The sequence below is a fragment of the Chelonia mydas genome, chromosome 6 (genome assembly GCF_015237465.2).
Source record: "Chelonia mydas isolate rCheMyd1 chromosome 6, rCheMyd1.pri.v2, whole genome shotgun sequence".
NCBI lineage: Eukaryota > Metazoa > Chordata > Testudines > Cheloniidae > Chelonia > Chelonia mydas.
Genome location: NC_051246.2, coordinates 76,975,408 through 76,997,066, shown reverse-complemented (window position 1 = coordinate 76,997,066; position 21,659 = coordinate 76,975,408). Strand labels below are relative to the sequence as shown.

Sequence of the window (21,659 nt, the reverse complement as noted above, 5' to 3'; positions counted from 1 at the left end):
TTCCAATGGAAACCTGCCTGGTTTTCTGCCAGCTTGCCCACTTGCCTCCAAAGCAGCCTGCCTCGTGGGCTGACAGAGAGCCTGGAAGTCCTGGATCCTAAGTTAGTGGCTCCTCAGAAGCCCAGGCAACAGGAATTCCAAAATTTTGTTTTGATAAAGTCAAAATAATAATTCCTTTCAATCTTTTCTAAAGCTTGTCTGAGGCTTCCTGAGCTGCCCAAAGCCCTGACCACTCACCAGACAGGGAGCCTGGGAGCTTGAAAGGCCTGGCTCCTGTCCTGACTCGGAAACTGGGCATGTTGACCTAGAATGGGGGACTTTGGAAGCCCTGGTTGCCTGGGCTTCTGAGGAGCCACTAACTTTCAGGCTCTCTGTCAGCCCACGAGGCAGGCTGCTTTGGAGGTAGAAAAGAAGGGGACCAAGGACAGAGCCCTGTGGAACCCCCACAGAATGTTGGAGGGGATGAGGAAGATCCTCCAAAGGACATGCTGAAGGAGCAACCGGAGACCAGATTTAATGGTTGACAGTATTGAAGGTCTGAGATCTCTGAAATCGCCAAAGGATTCACGTTTTTATCATGTTGTTGCTAAAAGAGCATGGAGGGTACAAATTCCATCATTGTTCCATGGCCCAGCACAGTTAACCACTACTACTTATGGTAGCTCAGTCATAGTCCAAAGCCAAATCTGTGTGGATCTTTTACAAAGAATGGGGAGCCTGAGGGTTAGTTGTCTGAAGATAGCAGAGAGACATTTCCAGAAATACGGATTTACATCATTTCAGTTGTTTTTATTTCATGTACAACATGGGTGGGTTTATTTAAATTAATTTAACAGCTCAAAGTATTATATGCTTTGAAAGGCGTCTTGTCAGAAATAATATCAACAGTAAAGAAAACTGACACCCACAAAATTACTTGCAAACTGTGCCAGACACAAATAAAACCAACGTTTATTAAAATACCTTCAGCAAACAGACATCTGTAAGCCACACATTTTAGTCCTTTGCGGACTCAAAAAATAGATTCTATCTTTTTAAATACATTCACTGGGAGCTAGATTATTAACTGTATCAGGATTAGTAAAACATACTATCTCAACAGAATTCTTTGAATAGAGAAATCTATACTATCTAAACAATATATTTTACATACAAAAATACACTTGATATGGTGAAGAGTAATAGTGAGGAGGAAAATATAGTCTTTTATTATTTACAAACAATGGTTGTTTAACACTTCCTTAAAAAATAAATACTTCATTTTGTTGCAACTTTTTTTTTCCTCTTTTTTTTCCTTTTTACAAATTCAACTCATGCATATATTTTGGTATTTTGACAAAATGAAAAGTTCCGATATACGAGAGAGATATATATTGTCACATTGTAAAGGAAAAGAGTACCTGGATCCCATTAGCTTATTTTTCTTGAATATTTATAATGTATTTTAGTGTTTGAGTCTTAAAAGAAAAAAATACTCCACAATGTGAATGTTCCAGGATTTTTGCTGCAAATGTTATGGGACTAAGGGTGGAAACAGCAAACACATCTAATGCGGCCATATGTGATAGCATCTAGGCAAAGCGGTTGTTTTATTAAACAAATCTGATATTGACACAGGTAAAGAAAATAACCGCTGTGTCTGTGGAACATATTAGATGCACTCCCCTAATACTAATGATACTGCTATAGTATGTGGGGAGAAAACCTGGATTTGTGCTGGAAATGGCCCACCTTGATTAGCATACACATTGTAAGGAGAGTGATCACTTTAGATAAGCTATTACCAGCAGGAGAGTGGGGTGGGGGGAGAGAAAACCTTTTATAGTGATAAACACCCATTTTTTATGGTCTGTGTGTATAAAAACATCTTCTGTATTTTCCACAGTATGCATCTGATGAAGTGAGCTGTAGCTCACGAAAGCTTATGCTCTAATAAATTGGTTAGTCTCTAAGGTGCCACAAGTCCTCCTGTTCTTTTTGCGAATACAGACTAACACGGCTGCTCCTCTGAAACCTGCTATAGTATGTGCCATTCTGCTACATTCTAAAAGGAAAATCAACACAACTGCACCACAAAATATCTGCCTAAGAGTGAATTCCTAACAGCGAATTCCTAACAGCCCAAGAGGTCTGTATTTAGATATTTTTTTGAGCATGTAGCAGGGGATATGGAGTGGGAGATGGGAAGGGACACAACAGCAATCATGCTCAGCAGGTGCAAATTTTAAGTGAAGTCTCTTTGAACTAGTACTAGTTTGAAAGATTTTTGAAAGCTGCTTTTCAAAAGAAGTAAATAAAATGTTAAGAATCACACCATATGCCTGCTAAATCCTGATGTCTATCTATCAGCCTCCACGTCTCCCAAAATTAATCCTTCTCTATTTTTGCTTCTTATAACATACAACTATGGCTAGCTATAGGGTTTATAGTTTGGAAAGAAATATCTGAGAATAGTTCTATACCAAACACATCCCCCAAACAAAACACACCTTAAAAATTTCAGAAGTGTCCTAAGTGATTTAGGTCATTTCTATACTATGGGGACACTACTAGCTATGGTGCTGTAGCTATGCAGGCATAATCCTGTAGCGTAGACACAATCTATAGCAACAGACGAGATTTCTCCATTTCTTGTTGGAACACCATCTCTTCGAACAACATTAGCTAGGTTGACAGAAGCCCTCTTCCATTGACCTAGCTGCATCTACACTAGGGGTTAGGTCAGCATAGCCATGGCACTCAGGGGATATGAAGTATTCTGGCGTTAAACAGATATACAAACGGTAGCCCCCAAATACTTGGCAAACACTTTCAATCAAGCTAAATTTACTCTTCTGGCATGTTTGCTATTTGCATTTGAAAGAGGCATCCCACTGGTAACAGGGTGGATGGATAGTCACAGATACAAGTTTCCTGGAGGCTGATCTGTCACCTACAAAAAAACAAATTACTTATCATTTAGCATGTCTCTGTAAAACATCCACTACTCACGCCATCTCTGAGCATGAGCTCAGAGTCTCCTCTTTCCTTTGCATTTACTCACAGATCAATGTAATTGAAAACCAGTGCATTAAGGCAAGAATGTACTTCATTTGGCATCACTTCTCTGAACCTACAATCCTACAGCCTTTTAAATCCCCCGCCTCCAGCCTCCCCCACTTCTCACCCTGTTTGGGGATGATACTGTCTGGTTTGGGCACCAGAAATGCAATGGCTGCCCCTGGTTGTGTGTCCCCTTAAGTGTGTACCCAATCTGCTGCTTATGAGCAAAATGTTTGGGTCTGATAATTAGGTCTCTTTAGAGGACAGTCTGGTAGCCACCAAGCTATAGTTTGCATATCTGTTTAAAACAAGAAAATCTCATAATTAAAAAAACAAAACAAAACTAGCAGTACTGTAGTAGACAGTCTCTTCTGGACTTTCTGCAGTGATGATGCACAGGAAAAGCACTGAGCTTTATATTGTTTTGTCAGCAATGATATTATTCCAGCTTTTTGTTTTTCAAGCATGCCACAGTCTCTCTCCACCTGAAGCCTGGATAGATATGGAAAATATATATGAAACGTAAGTCAGAACCCTCAAATACTACTCCCACAAGTGGATTGGCACCGAGATATCCTCCCCCACAACTCCTTCCCGTGGATTTTCCTGAAGGAGGCAATGATCTGGGCCCACAGGATTACTTACACTAGTAAAGCTACTCACATGCATAAGTGCTTACAGGATCAGGCCCTCTAAAATGGCTTCATTCTACCATATATTAGATTTTTGATGATACATTTGAGGTGATAGAGGCACAAAAAGAATCTAATCAGAAATATCTCAGAATCCACTTTATTGGAGGTTTTTAAGAACAGGTTAGACAAACACCTCTCAGGGATGGTCTAGGTATACTTAATCCTGCCTCTGTATGGTGGGATGGACAATAGATGACCTCTTGCGGTCCCTTCCAGCCCTATATTGCTATGAAATTTTGAATTCTTATTGCAAAAATAGGGTTTAATTTTTTGACCAGCTCGATTAATTTTGTCTTATTGTTTTGACCTGCTATCAAATTAGATCCTTTAAATGATTAAATAAGTTTACAATTCAAGTTTTATTATACAATGAAAAAATTTGATGGAGGCATTTGTAAAGCTGAAGTTAAAACTGTGCATCTATATTGTAGGTAAATAAAACAATTTAGTGCATCTTCTATCTATTGAGACATTTAAAATATACAAATGCCATTATAGTTAATGTTGTGGACTAATTTATTGCATTACGTTGTTCTATGAAACACTATCACTATTATTAATGATTTTTAAAATTAAAGTTATGTCTACACTACAAGCTATGGGGTGTGATTTGCAGCTCACACAGATATCCTCGTGCTAGCTCTCATCTGAGCTAGCAGGCTGAAAATAGTAGTGTGACCACAGTAACACGGGCAGCAGTGGCACCGGCTAGCTGTCTTGGGTACAAGACCCCCTTGGGTACATATTTGAGGCAACTAGCCTGGGCTGTGGCTGTCGCTGCCCATGCTACCGTAGTTACACTACTATTTTTAGTCTACTACCTCGGATGACAAATTATGTCTATGCGAGCGGGGAATCACAATCCTAGCTCATAGTGTGGAAATAGCTTAAAAACAGAGTGTTCAGGACAAATATTCATTTAGTTTGAACACTAATCTTTCACTATAGATGTGCTGAAGAGGGAAAAACAATTGACTTACTGAGTTTTATGTAAGAGACTAAAATTACTGATTAAGAATATCATTAATGGTTTCAAAGATTTTAGGGTCAGAAGGGACCAATAGATCATCTAGTTTAACCTCCTGTATAACACAGGCCGTAGAATTTCATCCATTTACTCCTGTATTGAGCCCAAAAACTAGTGTTTGATTAAAGCACATCTTCCAGAAAAGCATCCAGTGTTTATCTGAAGTCATCAAGAGATGGAGAAACCATCACTTCCCTTGGTAGGTTGTTCCAGTGAATAACCACTCTCATTGTTAGTAACTTAAGGCTTGTTTCTAATTTGAATTTAACTTCCAGCCATTGGTTCTTGTTCTGTCTTTCTTTGCTAAAGAGCCCTTGAATTTCTGGTATTTTCTCTTTCTAAAACTATTTATGCACTGTAATCAAGTCACCTCATTCTTTTCATTTGCTTTCTAATTATAGGCAAACAAACAGAATTTTCTCCAAAACAAAGATAACTAAGAGAAGCCAGAAGACTACCAACCCAAAGCCCATTAATAGGCACTTACAAATTCCTCAGAAAGTAAAGTGAGGTCCACAACAAAACTGGACTATACTCATCCAGAGCCAAGAATTTAAAAAACATATTCTTTGTTAGATTCCGAACTAAGTGGCATGATTTTCTACAATGTTCAGCTTTGATGGGTGCCTAAGTACAGATGTAAAGATGGGATTTTCAAAAGCACCTAAGTGACTTACTTTGGGCACTGTTGAAAATCCCCTAACTTTAGGCACCCATTTTTGAAAATATTGGCCTAAGTGATGAAGCAAAATGCAGGTCTAATCAAAATGGAATGGCATTACTTACTGAGCAAACAGACAACTGCAATCTTCCACTGTGCTTGGCATTCATCAGATATGGAAAACATTTAGAGCAGAAAAAGAAGTTGCCATGAGTTTATTGGAAAACCAGGACAAGAAGTGCTATGTGAATCACATGGGCAACAGAACGGTGCCCCTCATGTTTCAGTTGGAAACCAACTAGGCCAATTAGATGGACAGTAGCTATTCACAACCTGCTTAGAGGCAATTTTTAAATGCTTGACTATGAGAAGACAAACATCAATTATGGAGAGAGATTGAAGTAAATAAGCAAACTGTCAGTGTTACCATTCTTGATAAAAGCAGTTGTCCCTCTAATCACATATTCTTCCTCCAGCAGTGGCCAATATTAATGTTTTAATAGAAGAAAAACAAAAAAATACCCAAACCAATCAATTGACTTGGCTAGCTGAAATGTTATGGCATAAGGAAAAAAAACCATTTCTTTCAAACTTTACAGATAGCACCAAAAATCATGAGATTTGATTACTTTGGTACCACTATCCTAGCCTGCACAGCTACAGATTACACTAGATAAAGAAAATCTCCTGATTTTTGAAAACAAGAGAGCTCCAGAATTGAGAATATGCTGCTACAGTAAGCACTGGTTTTGATGGAATTCCACTGAGGTACTACTGAATTTAGGTTAATAGATTTCAAGGCCAGAAGGGACCATTGTGATCACAGTCTGACCTCCTGTATAACACAGGTCATAGAACGTCCCCAAAATAATAACTACAGCAAATCTTTTAGAAAAACAGCTGATATTGATTTAAAAATGGTCAGTGATGAAGAATCCACCACAACCCTTGATAAATTGCTCCAATAATTACCCCCCACTGTTAAAAATTTACATCTTATTGCCAAGTCTGAATTTGTCTAGCTTCAACTTACAGCCATTGAATCATGTTAAAGCTTTCTCTGCTGGACTGCCAAGCCCATTATTAAACATTAATTCCTTAAGTAGATACTTCTAGACTGTAACCAAGGCACCCCTTAACCTTCTCTTTGTTGAGCTAACAGACTGAGCTCTTTGAGTCTCTCACTATAAGGTATATTATCCAATCCTTTAATCATTCTCATGGCTCTTCTCTGAACCCTCTCCAATTTATCAACATCCTTCTTGGATGACAGCAGCTCCAGGGAAATCTATAGATGTCCATTCTATAAAAGCATCTTTTATTTGGAGACTAATGGCTTCACATTCAGCTTGGAGCTGATATTGTACTGAGATACTCTTTGGCTGCTGTGACACGCGGTGTGGAGGGGGAGTTGATAGCCACGCTAAAGGTATGTCTATCTTTAGTATTTTGGAGGAAAGCTCCCACTTGCACTGCATCAGGTACAGCTTCAAGAGAGGTGGCAATGGTCAGAGCATTTGTGTGGAGAAGGCTCAGGCATTTTCACCACCATGCCATCCAACCCTCTTCAGAGAAGGTCTAGATGACATTGTTATAAAAAAATGCCCAAGCTAGTGCAATGTTAGCTGGATTCACCAAAAAATGCTAGTGTAGATAAGGCTGAAGAGGTTACCTGGTCCTCTGATCCAGTGGGTGGTAGGACTGAAAAAGCTGAGACATCCTCAATAGTTTAGAAAGATTAGACTCCTAAGCTAAACTTCGTTTCTTCCAGGACTACTTGAAAGGTTTAAGAGAGAGCACTGAAAACAATTCTCAGAGTGTCTGAAGATTCCAAGAGGATGTCTCCAGGGTGATCTAAGCCCCTGTAACTGCTGATAAGACTTACAAAATAGGTTTAATGTTTATTAATATTTTGGTTCATAAGTTATGTTGAAGTTTTTTCCTGTCTATACAAAGTATTTTTCCTTCTGTTACAATGCTTATATATTTCAGCACTTGTCTTTATTAAGTTTGGGTTGGGGAATATTTAGCTTTCAGTGTTTCATGTTGTTTAAAATCATGCGGAACAATAATAAAGTGAAAGGGAAATTTCCATTTATAACAATGGTTACATGTGTAAATCCCATGCACTTGGATGAAAGAATAGACTCCAAATGTCTGATTTACAGTACAATCTTTACACTTGGGGTTCTCTGTGATACAAACCAGAAAGAAAACAAGCCTGTGTTTTATAAAATTCCCAAGGGGAATTTTCCTGAAATAACATTCTATGAAACACTCCATGCTTGACAAGGTGTTCATTTCAAATATGATGTGTAAACAACTGCACTTCTTTATTTTACACGTTTTTACTCATCACCTGGTAGATGACTCAAATGTACAGTGGTTAGTTATCTCTCCTTCTGCTATCTGAGTATTTCACTGATTCCAGTTTGTTTAAATTTCCATATGCACTGGATCACAGGCTCATTCTATTAGTATTTTTCTCCACACAAACCTCTTCCAATTTCACGCTAAATATATTCTTAGATCATTAAACTTATAAAGGTGGATTTTCACAATAAGGCACACAATATAAAAGACAGACTTCCATAGGTCACTCATGGACAGATCAATAAGAAAAGTCATAAATATTATATAATGTATATTGTTAAAATATTTCTAATATGCAAAATAACCTGTTTCATTTTGAAAGCAATAAGAGGTAACAGCAATATAGGTATTCCCCTCACTCTCAAAATCTAATGGATGAAACAGTGTTTCACAGTTACAGTGGCATTATAATTTATTCAGAACCTTACCTAGCAAGCTAATGTGCAGTAGGTCTCATATGTTTATCCTTGGTAATGTTGAAAAATAGGGCCCTTTTAGACTGGTCTTCTTTACAAACCTCCAAAGGCCAGGCAATAGCAAGGGGGTGAAAAGAAACTGTTGACTTTCTTTCCTTTCTACGTCTTCCTTTCCTCCTCCTTTCTATCTTTTCTATTCCTCCCCAGATCAGAAAGCTCAGGTTAAAAATCTGTCCTCAAAATACATCTGAAGTGCCTTCAACTTCCCTGACATAGCACTTTATGCTGTGTCATTGTGTTATTAGACAGAAACTTCAGGGGTATTCACATCCCAGATTTTGATTCAGGCTGATCTCTGTTAAATCTAGAGTACCTAAATAGTGCATAATTATATAATTTACATATACATGTAAGAGGGCTTGAAAGGATTCAATTTTTAATCAGTAAATGTGAGTAACTGTTGATTTCACCGTATACACATCAACCCTCAAAAATATTTTCATCAATAATAATAGAAATTTACAGACAGGCAAAGTAGGAAAAAATGCTGCTTGAGAACTTATTAAAGAGTTTAAGGATATTTACTTTGTATACTTCAACATCTGATGTTGACAATTTGTGTTTTAATGGTTATAAAAGCTTTAACTGTTTGAAATACAATGTTTACTCTCATTTAAATAATTGTCTGATTCCTTTGCACCCCCCCCCCAATTTCCTGCAATGATAAAAATTTAAATAATACTTAAAATTAACAGCAATATTATTCTTCAAAATAATAAAAACTGAATTCTGCCAAGCCTCAATATAATATCTATTAATCACCAATGCCACTTTTCTGCTAGAATAACTTCATAATACTGGCACGAGTATTAAAGGTCTCTGGCCACTTGTGGATATTGGCCAGCGGTCTACCAGCATGCAGTTTAGCTGGTCATGTCCATTCACTTAGACTAAGGCTTACAAAAGTCATTAAATCCTGAGCAGGGGAATGGATCAAATGAACTAGATGTTCTTTTCCATTTAATCTAGTAGTAATCCCGCTAGTAATAAAAGGGTGGAAGTTTGAAACATAATCGCCCTCTTCAGGGGAAAAAAAATAATTACAATTAGAACTGGGTGGAAAACTGAACTGGTTTTCCCATTGTGAGAAATTCTGAAATTTTGAAAAAAAAAATTCTCCCTAAATTGGGACAAAATGTCAAAAATCTCAAAAAATTTCATGAACCAAGAATTAGAAAAAAATTCAGATGGCACCAATTGAAAGGTTTCATTTATATAAGTTTAAAACATTTAGTTTCAATTTTGACTTAATGTTTTTAAAGTATAAATTAACCACTATTTCTAAACAAAAAGTCATTTTGAACCCCAAATTTAAACATTTCATTTAAAAAATGTTGAAATGGGAAATTTTGACAATTTTTCACACCAGGAGATATGTTGAAAGCAATCTTTTCCCAAGAAGATTTTCTGTTTTGATTAATTTGTATTTTTTGATGAAAAATGTTTTGTCAGAAAATTCCCATCTAGCTCTAATTACAATATTCCAGAATTTTTTGACAGGTACAGAACAATATTCAGTACAGTAGTTTGCTTAGAGACTCATGAAAATCGTCTTGCCTACTGCTGTTCTCTAATCTTTGGCTTGTATGAGCACTATTGCTTATGTTGTATATCGCTTATATTGTATATCATTAATGCTGATTGCCAAAGTAGATGCATTTCACTTATGTTTGTGTTTGGTTTGATGGAAGACAGAAAATTTTGATCTTTGGAATTTGCTTTCCTTCCATTGGAAAAATAGTACCACCATATTGCTAGCGCTCGAATGTTCTTGCAAATTTCCACGCTAACTGGGGGAACACCTCCTCCCCATGAATCTATTTACCTCCATTCATCCATATTCAATTTGTTTTCATTGGTAGCATATTTACACATATTAAGTCTATCAACAGCAGCTACAAATTCCAAAATATATAAGGCTATCTTACCTCCCTTAACTCTATTTGTTCAGAACTCTCCAAATGAGAAACATAAATAGGGGTGATACAACTATTGTTTTCTTTAATAAATATACAACCACCTTATCAATCTTGCTTCATACCTATTGTTATTGCATCTCATTTGCTATGTAGATAACCCAATATATTTCTTTCATGTATATTCTTTTCAACTACCATGCCAAGGGATTAATATTTTCCTTACTGTATGTCCTATACTTTTTGCTTTATCATTATTTCATTTGTATTGGTCATATATTGTAATGACCCTAGCAGTCAGAAGGTTTTTACGATTTAGTAATTGTGGAAAGTTTTCTTTATAAGATCCCTACCCAGCTGCGTGTTTAGTTGCAGTCTATTGCTGGTCTAAAACAAAAGTTCTATTTATTTTTAATATTCACTATTTTTATTCTACCTTGAAACTTTGTCTGCTGCAAGGATCTCTCTTTCTACGAACCTGATCCTGTGATGTAATGAGTGCCTGAAAATACCAGTGGAGCTCAGGGCACTCAGCAGTTCATGGGTTCAGGCCCTAAACGATACTTCACAAAGAGTGGTTATATTATGACAAGATGATAGCAAGATTCTCTTACTTCCTCCTCAAATGCTAACACAGTAGAGTACATATTTGTCTTATACATACAGATATAAATATATGGGGAGACAAGAGAAGGCTGTGTAATATGTTTTATAGTGAGGTGCTTATTTTTAAAGAATATGTGCTTCAATATAATTTAAAGCCAGAAATTTAGCAGTAAATATATGACTTTATGGAGATGTGTTATGCACTACAGTTAGATGAATGATGACAAATAATTATCTTATGGCATCGATAATTTGAAATAAAAATGCTTCTGTCCTTTGTCTTTTTGAATCAGGCAACATGAAGAACATGTAAGAAACATCAAGTCAAAACCATAAAAATAATTTGCCAGTTATATCATCTACATATTATAAGACAACAGAATCTGAAGCTATTTCTCTCTCCACATGTGCAAAATATTATTCCTATTTCAATGCATATGGCATAGACTGAGTTTTCTATAAAAATAATTGTAATAAAATACAGAATACATTAATTATAATAAACTTGCATTAGTTTTAACAAAATGAATTTAATACTTATTTAGACTATCAAACATGATTTAGAATCAATGTTGCCCTCAGTTAATAGTGAGGTCTAAACTCTTATGATAGAATAGCTTCTCATGAGTTGAACAGTACCTCTGTGGTAATCTACATGAAGCTAAAGTAAGCAATATAGAGGTTGTTAACTATTACTTAATTCAACATCCAAAATCCTGATTTTATGTTTTCCGCATTAGTGCACTATGCATAGAGTACTTCAAATAACCATTTAGAAAAGAATTGCATTTTAAGCCAGGTAAGGAAGAGTTATATAAAACCCTTCATAAATTCCCCTGTAAACAGCTTCTTAGTGCTTCCTCTACTGAATGAGCAAACTCTTTATAAGGGATTGGAAAGTCTTTAGTGGATTGTCTCAGAAAGAGATGAGAAAAGCAGAACTCCATAACATTAACATAAGGTGCTCCCTGGGGAACGGGCATAGTAAAGCATCATGCAAGGTATTAAGTCACACTGTCATTATTTTCATGGATCTTCTTTCAGTTAGTGGTCACACTGGCTTCCTTCTGACGTAGTTTTTCTTTCTGTTGTTCAGGAAAAAAGAGCTTTATTATCATTCTTGTCTTTAATTTTCCATCTGTTCTCAAATTGCAACAAGCATGTGGTCTAGAACACTGAACTGAGGAGTAGCAAACCAGTCATAGTAAACTGGAGCCTTTTTTTCCTCCAGAAAATTAACTCCTGGAGTGCCGTACCATAAATCTCTAAACTATGCTGTAGTTTGTCATTTCTTTCAACACACGATGCTCAACTATCAGACCCCATACTTGCTTGTCTATGAAATTAACTAGTTCTATATGTCTTTAAGGAGTCAGTCACTTTAAATACAAACAAGACATTTTGCAAAGATCAATGCTGCTGCAGAAAGTTGGAAACATTTCAAAATAGTGCATACCAAATGTATGATTTTAATAGCTTCTTCCATTCTGCTTTCAAAGCTGACCCTCATAGAAGCCCATTGTGGGCAGTAGGAAAAAAAAGCTTAATTTGCTCAGCTGCATGGGCATTGCTACATTGATTGACAGGAGGGTTTTTTGAGAATTGGAAGTAAGGAAGCATCTCCTGAGAAATGAAGTGAAATTTCTTGAAGCAGAACAAGTTAAAAGCAATTGTTGCTGCTGTTGCTCTGATCTTGAAAAGGTAGAAGTACACAGTTAACAGGTCAACTAAAATGTTTGAATGTTCTCTCTTTAAAAAAACAAAACAAAAATCTCAGTGCAGTTTATGACAATATTCCACTTACTTCCATGTGTCCAAAATTATTAGAGTGGAAACGTACCAAAAATGCTAATCAGATTTTGGAGAAGAGAATTATTATATATTGTTCGCCCCCCACCATGCCCCCCACGCCCCAGCCCAAAGCCCCCTCCCACACCCTGAACTCCTCATTTCTGGCCCCACCCAGAGCCCCCACCCTAGCCAGAGCCCTCAACCCCAACCCCAATTTTGTGAGCGTTCATGGCCCGCCATACAATTTCTATATCCAGATGTGGTCCTTAAGCCAAAAAGTTTGCCCACCCCTGATCTAGACCATCCCTGACAGCTGTTTGTCTAACCTGCTCTTAAAATCTCCAACCTCCCTAGGCAATTTATTCCAGTGCTTAATCATCCTGACAGTTAGGAAGTTTTTCCTAATGTCCAACTTAAAGTGCCCTTGCTGCAATTTAAAGCCATTGTTTATTGTCTTATCCTCAAAGGTTAAGGAGAATAATTTTTCTCCTTCCTCCTTACAACAACCTTTAATGTACCTGAAAACTGTTATCATGTCCCCCCTCAGTTTTCTCTTCTCCAGACTAAACAAACCCAAATTTTTCAATCTTCCCTCATCGGTCATGTTTTCTAGACCTTTAATCATTTTTGTTGCTCTTCTCTGGACTTTCTCCAATTTGTCCACATCCTTCATGAAGTGTGGTGCCCAGAACTGGACACAATTAAAGCCTAATCAGCACGGAGTAGAGTGGAAGAATTCCTTCTCATGTCTTGCTTATAACACTCCTGCTAATACATCCCAGAATGATGTTTGATTTTTTTGCAACTGTGTTATACTGTTGACTCATATTTAGCTTGCGATCCACTATGACCGCCAGATCCCTTTCCGCAGTACTCCTTCCTAGGCAGTCATTTCCCGTTTTGTATGTGTGCAACTGATTGTTCCTTCCCAAGTGGAGTACTTTGCATTTATCCTTATTGAATTTCATCCTATTTACTACATCCCATATTCTTGATCAGTTTTAGACCTATGTAACAACACAGTTTAAAAACTATTCTTAAGCATGGTTATTGTGGCCAAACATGATTCTTAGCCGTGGTTTCGCTGGCCAGTATGCTTTAGGCCTATGCATATTAAGATAATTTTGCTCAAGCCTAAGTGCCTCACAAAAAACAGATAACGCTCAGTTCCTGCCCAAAGACAACACAGTTTAAATTTGACAAGGTACAACAAAAAATAAGGCTCATAAACAAAGAAGTGGCCAGAAAGGACAAGGGTAAATGATATGATGTTGGGCTGTTAATTTTTAAAAAAATTCCCCCCTCACTTAACAAGGGGAGATGTCAGAAGAGAGTCTTTAGGAGAGGTTTGAATCAAGACAAGAAGGGGGCTTTTTGAATAGGTCTGGATAGAGCATTCTAAAGGGTGGCAGGGAAAAAGGCACAGAGACTTGTGAGAAAGAGACAAGAATAGTGGCTTCTTCCATACTTTGCTGTTCAAACCATGTTACAGCCAGAGTTGGCCACAAGAGGCTTTAAATAAGGTTTAAACCCCATTTCTAAACTCAGTTGTTACACCACCGTAGGCGAGACCTTAAAGATTTTCCCCCTGGACCAATTATCAGTTTGCTGCTTTCCCACTGATTAAACATGCATGCTACTAGCGACACTTCGACGAGAAATGCAAAGCACAGTTTCTCAGTGGGTTATGGCTGAAGAATATATCATACCAGACTAGCCATGGGATTGATTTTCTTTGTTTCAACCTTTTTCTCTTCAGTTAACTTGCTTACGAATTGCTGAGCCTCTTTCAGTCTGAAACAAAATACACCACAACATATACTATTAGACACAAGAAAACAAAACTGTTTTACATCTGACTGGTATACTTACACATGCATCAACCACCATCTCTGGTTTCTTTAAGAGCATTGTTCAGTGAATGATGGGACTAAAGGAACACAAGGCAAAGACGAACAGCAACATCTAGTCTAAATAATGAGCCAGTGTTATTAACTAAAATTTGTTCAGTTGCACCTACTAAAATATTATAGCAGCAGATGTAAATGAATTCTCAACCAGAGAGGAAAATAAAAAATGGAAGGACTTAGGCCCTGATCCTGCTATGCAATGCACACGGGCAAGCCCCCACACTCACGTGGAGCCCCACCGATATCAGTGGCGCATTGTGTGGGTGGGGGATTCATCCATGTGGTTCTCTTAGAAGGAGCCAGGTTTTACAGAACTCCTCCCCACACCACAGAGCAGTTATAACACACAGGCAAGAGGATACCCCTATTCTAAAAGCAAAACACACACTAGCTGGCTGATCATTTGTGTACATTTTGGTACCTCTTAAGTGGATTTTAAATTAATCTGTCTTCTCATAACTATTATTTTCAGAGCTGTCACAGAAAATATTAAACTTACTTTTTGCTGTGATAAACATGAAACCTCTGTAGGAAAAAAATGAAATTAAAATGGCCTGCTAGGTTTTTCCTTACTGAACATACACAGGGAAAAGTCTTAAATGATATCAAGTGATCAATCTCACTGAAGTAGAGAAGGGAGTGCAGAAGGCAAGTGAGGAGAGGGTCTTGGCTAGAGCCTGCTGGTCTGATATCAGACAAAGGTTGCAAGCCAGTCTGCTGAGAGCAGCAGAGGGAGAAGGGAAAAGAACACACAGGGACTTTAGGAAAAAGAGATCACGAAGGATTTTTTTCCCCCTCAAGCACGATTTGTCTGATACTGGCCATTAAAACATGTGCTTATGAAATCTGAAATTTAATGTTATCCTGTGAAATCAGACAGTTTTCTCTACACAAAACTGCACTTTTTTCTATTAACCTCCCCTACACCCCATCCCAGAGATTGTACCCTTCCAACTTTCCATATCACTAACGCTCGGAGGGTGTAGACACTTGGTTTATACTTTAGTCTGGAAAGTCCAAGAGGAAAGGAAATTGCAAGTACATTTTGATTACAAAAAGACAACCCAATTTCTACTACCATACACCGAAACAGTTTTTTCTTATAAACTTTAGAGTTCTTGGCACTGTCATACTGTCCAATTTTACCTTCTCCTTTTACTTAATTTTTCCTGTTTCTATGCCCAGCCAATAAAGTATTTAAAATACCAAAACCAGTTCAAACTGGCTTTGACACACTAAATTTTGGAAGAATTTTCCATGTAAAGCAAGAAGTAATGTGGATTAGTTCTGCAATTACTGACATGGACTTCCTTCCCTCTTGTACCACTGTGTAGCGCATTCCTCCAGCAGCAGTTGGGATTCCTAACATTTTTATTAAAATATATTAATAAATATGTTGCAGTGTTTATCAGTGTCTAATTCATTTTTAAAACATAACATTCCTTGTTTGAACTATGTATTTTGGAAGCTTCTGTTGGACAGTTGTTAGCATTTGGAACTTCTTTTTTTCCTTGCGAATGCCTAAGAGCATGAGGGAACAGTGAAGTTACTTTTAAGAAGCCTTACTTCCAACACCACTTACATTCTGTGTTGATAGATGCTATAGAAACACCTTAAGTTAGACTGATATGAGGTTTGGTTTACACAATATCAAGTTTGTTTACAGTTTTAGTGATACCTTTTGTTCTTATAAACTATAATACTTATTTTATTAGCGTGTCCGGATGTCTACAAGTTATTGAACTTTTAACATGCTCCCTAGGTCACCTCTTCACAACTCTCAGATCGCAAATGAGGTTTGCTTTTTAATGACAAGATGACTGCTAGTCATTGGAGAGTATACACCTCATAACTGAAAAGGTTATAATGGCAAAGAAGTGCCCCTCAGTTTTTAAAGGCAGTTACTATGTTTAAATTCAGTAGGACCAAACTGGGATGTTCAGGATTCTACGAACGCCCTCATTTTGGACCACCTATTTAGGTAAGTCCTAAATTTCTCTCCCTCCCTGCAGTTATGGTTGTTGTACTGGCACTATGGGCTTTTTCCAAACAACTACAAAATAAACTGAGCGAACATCTTAACCACAGAGAATCTTGGAGATGATAAACTCAAGATAAAAAATCATGAATAAGTAAGGTCATCTTAAATGATGTACTTATGGTGCTGAGACTACAGTAGAACCTCAGAGTTATGAACACCAGGGTTACTAACTGACAGGTCAACCACACACCTCATCTGGAACAGAAAGTACACAATCAGACAGCAGCAAGGAGACACACACACACACTAAGCAAATACAGTGCAGAACTGTGCTAAATGTAAACTACTAAAAAAATGAACATAAAAAAAAAAGGCTTGACAATGGAAGGAAACTGTTTCTGTGCTTGTTTCAATTAAATTAAGATGGTTAAAAGCAGCATTTTTCTTCTGCATAGTGAAGTTTCAAAGCTGTATTATGTCAACGTTCAGTTGTAAACTTTTGAAAGAACAACCATAACGTTTTGTTCTGAGTTATGAACATTTCAGAGTTACAAACAGCCTCTACTCCCGAAGGTTTTTGTAAAGGAGGTTCTACTATACCTGCTAATGCTTACCTGTCTGATATTAGTGCAGAACTGAAAAGCTTGTCTAGTTGAAACAGAATAATATGTTGCTTACCATATCACTTTTATGAAACAAAGGGCTTGTCCACATGGTGCTGTAATATGCACTATGGGGCCATGATTTCTAAAGCACACTAATGTGTTGTGCATTCATTGGTCTGTGTAGATCCTGCTGGTGTGCACTATAGGTTTGTGAATGTGTGACAGGTAAGGATTAGCATGGAGTCTCAGCACCACAAGAAAAAATTTAAGACAGACTTAACTATTCATTATTTTTTAAATTGAGTTGCCCTAGTTATAAGAAAGTGGTTAGTTCAGTAATTAGGTCAGTAAAGTAACCACACTGTGAAGAGGCTTTATAAATAATAGCAGCCCCCACCTACTCTTGGAAATGATACTGCTACTAGTGTGTTGAAATACTAGCCTAGAATTGGCTAAAATAAAATGAAGTGAAAACTAACAATGCAAAAGAGAGTTAGCTGAAGGCAGCTATTGTCTAATCCCTCATCCCACTTGTATATTCCACTTTTTAAAAAATAAAATAAATCTGAAAATGGGAAAACACCTTTGCCTATTTAAAGTTCTGGTAGCTTTCCAGAAAAAATTACCAATATTTACAATATACTTTGGAGCTGTCTGAACCTCTAAAGTAGCATGTGTGTACCATGGGAACCACCCTTTTTTTTTTTTTTTTAATAGAATACCCAAATAAACACACACATAATACATGGCTATAAGCACAAGTCAGACTGATTACTAGGCAAGCTTAATTAGCCAGTTATGCTTACAGCTGCACGGATGTTATAAATAAAATATGCAGCACCACCCTTTCTCGGCTTATTGTGTCCATTTTCTGCCCTCTTCACTTGGTGTAAACAGAAATGTTGTTGCCACTTGTATAATGAATGTAATGATCATGAAATAGTATCTGAAATTCTTTCCAGCTAAAATGCTACAAATAAGTAGTAAGTGAAGTACATGGCTTGTGTGATTTGGCTCAGAGATTAGTATGATACACAAAAAGTAAAACTAGAGATAAAGTTCATTTGCATAGACAGGAATAAACTTTAATTATTGTCTGTCATTGTCTTAAGTGGAGATACTATGTAAATAACCTATTTGCAGGGATATCATACCACATACTATTATTTTTAATCACCTTAAAATAAACTATTTAATGTGTCATAAAGCAAGTCCTTTAAGAAGTTAAATGCAGTTTATGAGAATTTATATAGACTTAAATTGCTGTACTCCTTGCTATAAAAGTATAAACTTCCTTGCTTATTTTAACTGTTTGTCAATTACTTGTTCTCAATTTACAATAAAACAAAAGTCAGGCTACAGAACGTCAAACTGGAAGTTAAACAAATAAATCCCACTAAATATCCCTTTTTACTTGTTGGACAGTAACTGCAGTGATATTAAGTATTAATGAAGATGGTCAGTTTAATATTGTACACTTTACAGAGATCAGGTGAAAGGAAAAGGTATTCCTGAGAGTAGGGGAGCAGTCTATAACCCTTTTGTTCAATAGGATGGCCAGAAAAACAGCTGAAGAGGACTTCTAGAAAACATTACTAATGTGGTTTGACAAGACTAATAATATAAGGGTCTCAGCCTGCTTGAGAGTCACTGGAGAATGAACAGGTTGTGCGGCTTACCAAATAAATAAATAAAATGAATAGGTGCCCACTTTGTCTTGTTATTTGAGCTCACTTGTTTGTCGTGTTAAATGAGTCATCAACCTGGAGATGGGGGCAGGGCAGGATCTGACAGCCAAAGAACTTCCTAAGCAGTAGGAAAATCATGAATGAACTAAAATAACCAGGTAGATGTGATAATGGGGTGTGATGGGGCAACTGCCCCTCACTGGCTGCCAAAGGGTTAATAGCAGCACTTAGAGTGGCGGCGCAGAACCCAGCCAATCAGAGGAAGGCTTAGAAGCAGCCAATCAGGGCCAGGCTGGGCAGTATAAGAAAGGCTGCAGGGCAGAGATGAGCTGCGTCTCTCCCTGCAGCTTGAGGGGGAAGGACTGGCTGCCTGTAGAGAGAAGTACCTGGGACAGAGCAGTGCTGGGCAGGGTCAGGGGAGCAAGTGGAGCTCCAGTCTGGCTGGCTCCCAGACTGTGGCCTTGATACAGGGGCTGAGTAGGTGCTGGGGCTATGGGGAAGTGACCCAAGAACAGCAGGTAGTGGCAGAGGAGAAGGAGAGGCAGTGAGCAGCTGCCAGCTATAGGGTCCCTGGGTTGGGGCCAAGAGGCAGGCCTAGGCCCCCACCTTTGCTCCACTGGCTGCCGAAGGAAGTGGGCAGGCCGTTTTCCCCTGAGCGAGGGGCACTAGGGGCTGCAATTTGCCACTGTGGCGAGAGGCCAGGTGAATGACTGCTGGTTCCCCCCAGAAGGCAGGAGACAATGGAGCTGAGGCACAGCCAGAGGGCTGTGCCCTGAAGAGGATGCCGTGGTCCAGGAGCGACGCGGGTGCCCACAGACAGCAGAGATGGTGGAGAAGCCGTGATGGAGAGTGAGACACCATAAGAGGTGCCCTGCTGATGGACACAGCGGCACCTCTCTGTTAACACCGTGTGAGGCAATGTAGGGGTATTGCTCTGCCAATCCGTCCCAAGCAGGAAGTCCCCAACAAAAAAGAGAGAGAGGTTTGGCTACCTTGCAAGGGCAGCACTGTACATTTTTGTTAAATTGGATGCGGCATTTCTTGTTTAGTATTTCTGATTTGCGGGTGGGTTCTTGCTGTTATGACATGTCAATAAAAGTGATAATTTACCTTTCATAAACAGTCTGGGGACTGTGTGTCTCAAGGGATATGTCTACACTGCAATGCAAGCCAGAGGTTTGAACACAGGCTCAAGTCTAACCTCCCCCTCCTTCATCTACAAATTGTGCTAACCCAGGGTTCGGCCACAAGGTCCCAGGATGCACAGAGGTGGAAGGTCTGACCCTGAGTCAAACTGGACCCAGAGTTCAAGCCCTGTTGATTTGCAGTGTAGACACAGTCCTACTGGACTTGTGCTCTGTGAGTCCACCAAGAGAATCCCACAATGACATGGGCCTACCTTTGTTGTCCTCTGGACAGTCAAGTTTGGTGGGCAGTCAAGTCTTCCCATACTGCACCATGAACAGAGGACTAGACCGGCCCATGTTTTGGGAAGGCACTAGCAGTTTGGGACATGGGTGGTTGGACTTGGGCCTATATGATGCAGTGCAGACCATTAAGCCCCAGTTTGGGACCCAAGATTCAGTAATTCCTAACCTGGGGTTATAAATGAGTATAGATGCTCAAGCCCCACATTAACCATCTCAGACGCTGTTAACTTGAGTTCTTCTACCCCTGGTCTTACATTGCAGTGTGGACATACCCAAGGGGGACAGAAGACTAAGCATTAATAATTGTAAAATAGTCTGAAAGTTGAGCTTCTTCACAGAGGACTGAGTTATGAGAGTTTTTCACTGTTTATCTCTTTCAGTATTTTCCCTTCCTCTCCAGCTCTCACTGCAGTCCTTTCAGTACTTTCACAGGAAGTAGAACTGCCCCCCCTTCTACAGCATACCAGACCATTCTACGACAACTGCACCTGTAATTTAAGAACACACCATCAGGCCAAGCAGATCTGTCTGTTTAGATCAGCAACCATGGTGAAACTAATCTTAATGTGCTTCTTCCACTAACCGGCTGTTTATTTTTTATCCTGTCCTATTTTTGCCATTCTAACAGGAAGCCCATATAGTCTATTATTCACCCAATCACAAGCATATATCTGCAAGTCAAAAATCAGTACTATGTGGAAACCACAGCAAAAGATTTGTTTTTGTTGGGGCTTCACATTGGAACACTGAATTGTGAAAACCACATTTCATGATGAAAGGTTTAATATCTTTTCTTACATATTATATGTTTGGGCAGAATTAATCAATGAATGACACAGCTCATGTCTAGACATTAAACATACTTCTGTGTGTTTTAAGAAAAGAGGAAACTTTAAGGAATGCAAGTTGGTTAAAATCACAAAATCTGACCAGCTGTAATGTGAATCTGTTCGAAGGAAGAACTATCATCAGTCATCTCTGAGCAAGAGAAATCAAATTATCCTAATGAATACAGGAGGAATAATATATTTATAAATGTATATTATATTTAATAACATACATAAATATAATATACATATAAAACTAATATTAAACGATCCTTTAAACTCTGGCACATTACTTTGAAAAACAAAACTGATGAAAGTGACAAAAATGGAGCTACGTATTTTTAAACCGATAAATCATGATTCCATTATTTTACCTGAAACTCTTTTGAGTTACCCCAAGTAATGTGAAATAAAGTCACATCTGCGCTCTTAGTTGGGAGTTCTGGGTGTTCAGCGTCTCTGAAAATCAGACCAAGGTGCCCAAATAATTGAGGCACCAAAATCAGAGGCCACTGCTATAAAATTTGGCCATTATTTTTCATTAAAAACATAATTTGTTATTCAGTAATTGTAGGGAATACAGACATAAAACTAAACATAGTATTTTACATATTTAAAATGTTTTTTCCAT

At 38.1% G+C, this 21,659-nt stretch overlaps 1 protein-coding gene across 5 annotated transcripts in view; it reads right to left on the bottom strand.

The window, feature by feature from the left end:
* Positions 1–931: 931 nt before the first annotated feature.
* FMN1 (formin 1) overlaps positions 932–21,659 on the bottom strand; it is a 430,195-nt gene continuing 409,467 nt past the window's right edge. For all 5 annotated transcript variants that reach the window (XM_043548088.1, XM_043548089.1, XM_007069366.4 and 2 more), the window contains 2 exons: positions 14,297–14,381; positions 932–11,881 (listed from right to left, as the gene is read on the bottom strand). In XM_043548088.1, the coding sequence (XP_043404023.1) occupies positions 11,837–11,881; positions 14,297–14,381 (130 nt within the window). In that variant the 3' untranslated portion in view covers positions 932–11,836. The remainder of the gene's footprint in view (positions 11,882–14,296; positions 14,382–21,659) is intronic.